The sequence below is a fragment of the Excalfactoria chinensis genome, chromosome 26 (assembly GCF_039878825.1).
Source record: "Excalfactoria chinensis isolate bCotChi1 chromosome 26, bCotChi1.hap2, whole genome shotgun sequence".
NCBI classification, from domain to species: Eukaryota; Metazoa; Chordata; class Aves; order Galliformes; family Phasianidae; genus Excalfactoria; species Excalfactoria chinensis.
This window is the reverse complement of record NC_092850.1, coordinates 641,048-645,897: the sequence shown is the minus strand read 5'-3', so window position 1 is coordinate 645,897 and position 4,850 is coordinate 641,048. Positions and strand designations below refer to the sequence as shown.

The 4,850-nt window shown below is 60.9% G+C and overlaps 1 protein-coding gene across 1 annotated transcript; it reads right to left on the bottom strand.

Moving 5' to 3' along the window:
* Positions 1 to 2,094: 2,094 nt before the first annotated feature.
* On the bottom strand, positions 2,095 to 4,675 carry GADD45B (growth arrest and DNA damage inducible beta). The gene is made up of 4 exons (XM_072357525.1): positions 4,455 to 4,675; positions 4,093 to 4,194; positions 3,566 to 3,779; positions 2,095 to 2,702 (listed from the first exon to the last, which is right to left on the bottom strand). The coding sequence occupies exons 1-4, from the start codon at positions 4,490 to 4,492 to the stop codon at positions 2,589 to 2,591; spliced, it is 468 nt and encodes a 155-aa protein (XP_072213626.1). The 5' UTR covers positions 4,493 to 4,675; the 3' UTR covers positions 2,095 to 2,588.
* Between the last annotated feature and the right edge of the window lie 175 nt (positions 4,676 to 4,850).

The window sequence follows — 4,850 nt, the reverse complement described above, 5'->3', positions numbered from 1 at the left end:
CCAATGGGTCCCTCAGTAATTTGGGGGGGGAATGGGATGAGGATGGGGATGGGATGGTGATGGTTATGGTGATGGGATGGGATGGGATGGGATGGGATGGGATGGGATGGGATGGGATGGAGGATGGGGATGGATGGGATGGGATGGGATGGGATGGGATGGGATGGGATGGGATGGGATGGGATGGGGATGGGATGGGGATGGGATGGTTATGGGATGGTTATGGGATGGGATGGGATGGGATGGGATGGGATGGGATGGGATGGGATGGATGGGATGGGATGGGATGGGATGGGATGGGATGGGATGGGATGGGATGGAGGTGGGGGTGGGGGAGGGATGGGATGGAGATGAGGATGGGATGGGGGTGGGAGTGGGATGGAATGGGGACTTTGGGGGGGAAATGGGATGGGATGGTTATGGGATGGAGGTGGGGATGGGATGGGGATTGGGGGGGAAATGGGATGGGGATGGGATGGGGATGGGATGGAGATGAGGATGGATGGGGTGGAGGTGGGGATTGGGGGGGGGAAATGGGATGAGGATGGGGATGGGGAGGGATGGTTATGGGATAATATGGGATGGAGGTGGGGGTGGGGGAGGGATGGGATGGAGATGAGGATGGGATGGAATGGGGATAGGATGGGGACTGGGGGGGGTAAATAGGATGGGGATGGGATGGTTATGGGATGATATGGGATGGAGGTGGGGATGGGATGGGGATTGAGGGGAAATGGGATGGGATGGAGATGAGGATGGGATGGAGGTGGGGGTTGGGGGGGAAAATGGGATGAGGATGGGGGATGGGATGGGATGGGATGGAGGTGGGGGTGGGGGGGTGGGGATGGGGGAGGGATGGGATGGAGATGAGGATGGGATGGAATGGGATAGGATGGGGATGGGATGGTTATGGGATGATATGGGATGGAGGTGGGGATGGGATGGGGACTGGGGGGGTGGGAAATGGGATGGGATGGAGGAGGGATGGGGACTGGGGGGGAATGGGATGTAGATGGGATGGGATGGGAGGTGGATAGGACTGGGGCTGGAGGGGCCCCCCCCCTCCCCCCCCATTCCCGGCAGTGGGACCAGACGGGGGGGGGGGGGTTGGGGGGTGTCGGCACCACGGGAAGCTTCGCCGTCCGGGCTGCAGCTGCCGCTGCGTTCCTGGGATGGCTGAGATGCTTCTGCGGAGCCCACACAGCGCCGGGGGGGGGCAGAGAGGGGAGAGAAAGGGAAAGGGGGGGGGGGTGGTTTGGACCCTCATCCTCCCCATTGCCGGCAGCTGCGGGGCTCCGTGCCTCAGTTTCCCCCGCTCGCAGCTCCGCTGTCCTTGAGCTGCGGGTCTCCCCCCATCCCCTCCCCCCCCCCCCATAGTGACTCAGCGCTGCCCGACGCCGAGCGGTGACTGTATGACTACGGGCTTTAAGAACGGCCTCTCAGTGCTGGGGGGGGGGGTCACCGGGGACTCCGCGTGGTGCTGACTCAGCGCTGCGATGAGTTTGGGGGGTCCTCAGCCCCTTTCACTATCCCCCCCCCCCCCCCCCCCCTCCTCCATCCTGATGCAATATGGGTCACCTCGTGCAGGATGGGGAGGGCAACGTCCCCATTGATGGCATCGCTGCCCCATTGCTGTGTCCCCTTTGTAGGGACGCCGTGTCCCCCGTGTGCACACAGCGGGGTCAGGTGTGTGTCCCCACACGTCAGCTGCACACCGTGCATCGTCCGCATGCACTGCTAGAGTGCATGCAATGCATGCCTGAGCTGCAGGCTGCTCCAAGCTCCACTTAATGCCTCAGCTCCAGCTGCCAATGCACTGGAAGGGCTGTGGGTGGGTGGGAGGGGGGAACCCCCTTCTGTTATAGCCCCGAGGCTGCAGGAAGGATTGATGGGGGGATTCCAGGTGGGAGGGCTGTGTGGGTGGGGGAGCCCTTGGGGCACCTCCGTGTGGGGTTTCCCAGCCTTGTGTTGTGGTTGGGAACCCCCCCACCTCCGTATTATCTATAGGGGGAAATGAGAGAGCAATGGTGCCACCCCCACCCATAGGGTGTCATTGGGGGGGGGGGGGGGGGGAGAAAAGGGATGGACACAGAACAGCGAGCTTAGAAAATTTATTGGGACAAAAAACCCCCCCAAAAAAAGCCCAAAGTTTGTTCTGCAATCAGTCCAAGAATTGAGTCTGTGTCGGGTTGGGGTTCAGCTCCGGATCTCCACCATTGGCTCGAGTGTCAAACAAAAATCAAAGCAGCCAAACCCAGCGTGGTGCCTCCATCCGCATCCAGCAGCGCCGCGTCGTCCCCAGGATGAAATCGAGCTCAATCCGTTCCTCCTCCATCACCCAAAGGCACCCAGCGCTCCATGGGCGCTCACAGGGACCCCCCAGATGGGACCCCCCCACCCCAAAACAGGACCTTGTGCGCCCCACGGCTGCCCCGGGCTCAGCCCCATAAGCTGTGCCCATCGCTGTGCCAGGCGCTGCTCTCCCTCCATCCCTCTCTGGTTGACCAGATCAATCCCTCTCTCCTTGTTCAGGGTGCCGGGGCTGCTCCGTGCTGCCCTCAGCTTTGCTCTCCATCTCCATGCTGAGCTCAGCGCTCCTGCAGCCTCACTACAGGCACCCATTGGTTACGGTCACGGCTCTCGGCGCAGTATTTGGCCACCTCTGCCAAACCGTGGCTCTGCCAGGCATCTGCGTGTGGCATCTGGGGGGGAGAGAACAGAGATGGGATCAATGCATGTAGATGGGGGTATAGGGATGGGACAGGACGGCAGCATGGCATGGGACGGCAGGGGATATGGATGGTGATGGAAAGGTGGCACTGTGACACCAGGGGGGGACATGGCACTGTCATGGCACAGTAGTGCATTGGCATGGCACAGTGATGCCTTGGCACAGTGATGCCATTGGCATTGTGGCACTGTGATACCATGATGGGACATGGCACAGTCATGGCACAATGGCACAGTAGTGGCATTGGCTTGGCACAGTGATGGCTTGGCACAGTGATGCCTTGGCACAAGGATGGAGATGGCATTGTGACACTGTGATACCATGATGGGACATGGCACAGTCATGGCACAAGGGCACAGCAGTGGCATTGGCTTGGCACAGTGATACCATGGCACAGTGATGCCTTGGCACAGTGATGCCTTGGCACAGTGATGGAGATGGCATTGTGGCACTGTGACACCATGATGGGACATGGCACTGTCATGGCACAATGGCACAGCAGCAGCAATGCATGGCACAGTGATGGAGATGGCATCAAGGCACTGTGACACCCCAATAGGACACAGCCCAGCGATGGCACCATCATGGCACAACATCCAGCGACACCACGACACAAGGAGCCCCATCATGGCACTGCGACACCCCAATAGGACACAGCAGAGCAAGCAGCTCCATCACAGCATTACGAGCACCATGACATCAGCAGGGCACAACGATGGCAACCCAGCACAACAGCAGCAGCCCGGTGCCACTCGTGCCACTCAGCCCCACACCCAGCTGACTCACAGCAGCCCCACGTCACCCCCTTGTGCTCACCCACCCCCTTGTGCTCACCGTGACCAGCAGGCAATGCAGATCTCGAGGCTCGGATCCCGGCTCCGGCTCTCCCAGCACAGCCGCCAGGCGCCTCATGCCGGCTACCCGCACGATGTGGATGTCGTTGTCACAACAGAAGGCTTGGATCAGCGTGAAATGGATCTGAAGGGCGATATCCCCTTCGTCCTCTTCGTCGGTGGCCAATACGCACAGCACCACGCTGTCAGGGTCCCTATATGGGTAATAGAGGGGGGGGGGGCGTCACGGTGGTGCTGCTGATCCAGCCCCGCTTTGAGCTCAGCAGCCCCCACCCTCACCATATATATATATACACATATATATATACGCCAGACCCCCCGGGCTCCGAATTAACCCCCCTCCTCACATTGAGTTACCACCCCAAAGCCTCCACGTGCCCAACAACACCCCATTGCCGGCAGCAAACAGGCCGACCCCCCCCCAAAACGGACCCCTCCGACCCTCCCGGACCCCCCCCAAAATGAATCCCCCCCCCCCCCCTTGGCTCCTCTCCTCCCCTCACTCACGCGTTCAGCAGCTTGGCGGCCTCATAGACCCCCACGCTGAGCCGAGCGCTGCGCTGCGCCGCCGCCAACAGCCGCTCCAGCGCCGCTCCGACAGCGCGCATCCTGCGGGGCACAACCGGGTCAGTGCGGGGCTCAGCACGGCCGGGAACCCCGCAGCCCACCCCATTACATCCCATTACATCCCATTATATCCCATCCCATTACATCCAATCCCAACCCATAGCATTACATTACATCCCATCCCATTGCATTACATTATATCCCATCCCATCCCATTGCATCCCATTACATTATATCCCATCCCATCCCATTGCATCCCATTACATTATATCCATTACACCCCATCCCATCCCCGTCCCCACCTCGGGCTGTCGCACGGCAGCAGCTCCTCCAAGGTCATATCGCGATATAATCCAAACGAAGGCACAGAAGCCCGACGGCAGTTAATCCGAGCGGCGGAACTGCCGCAATCGCAGCGTCTCCCTCGAGGTATCTTCAGTCGCGAAACCTCCTGTCGCGATACGTTCCTTGGCGAGCTCCTCTATCGCGATATCCCCGCTCTCTCCAGCTCCGCGATCGCTCTGAGCCGCCCCGCGCTCCGCCGCCTCCTTTTATACCCCCCCAACGGGGCGCGCCGCCCCCGCTCTTCCCATTGGCTGAACGCTTCAGGGAGCAGCGCGGGGATTGGCGCGTGGCGCGGAAATCCCACGTGGGGTGCGCGTGGGAGCGGGGAAACCCCCGCCCCGAAACTGCCCCCA

Coding starts and splice junctions, on each gene's coding strand:
- GADD45B (XM_072357525.1), bottom strand. CDS start 4,492: ATGACCTTGGAGGAGCTGCTGCCGTGCGACAGCCCGAG. Junction 4,195..4,454: donor CTGCCGTGCGACAGCCCGAG/GTGGGGACGGGG, acceptor TGTGCCCCGCAG/GATGCGCGCTGTCGGAGCGG. Junction 3,780..4,092: donor GCCGCCAAGCTGCTGAACGC/GTGAGTGAGGGG, acceptor TTACCCATATAG/GGACCCTGACAGCGTGGTGC.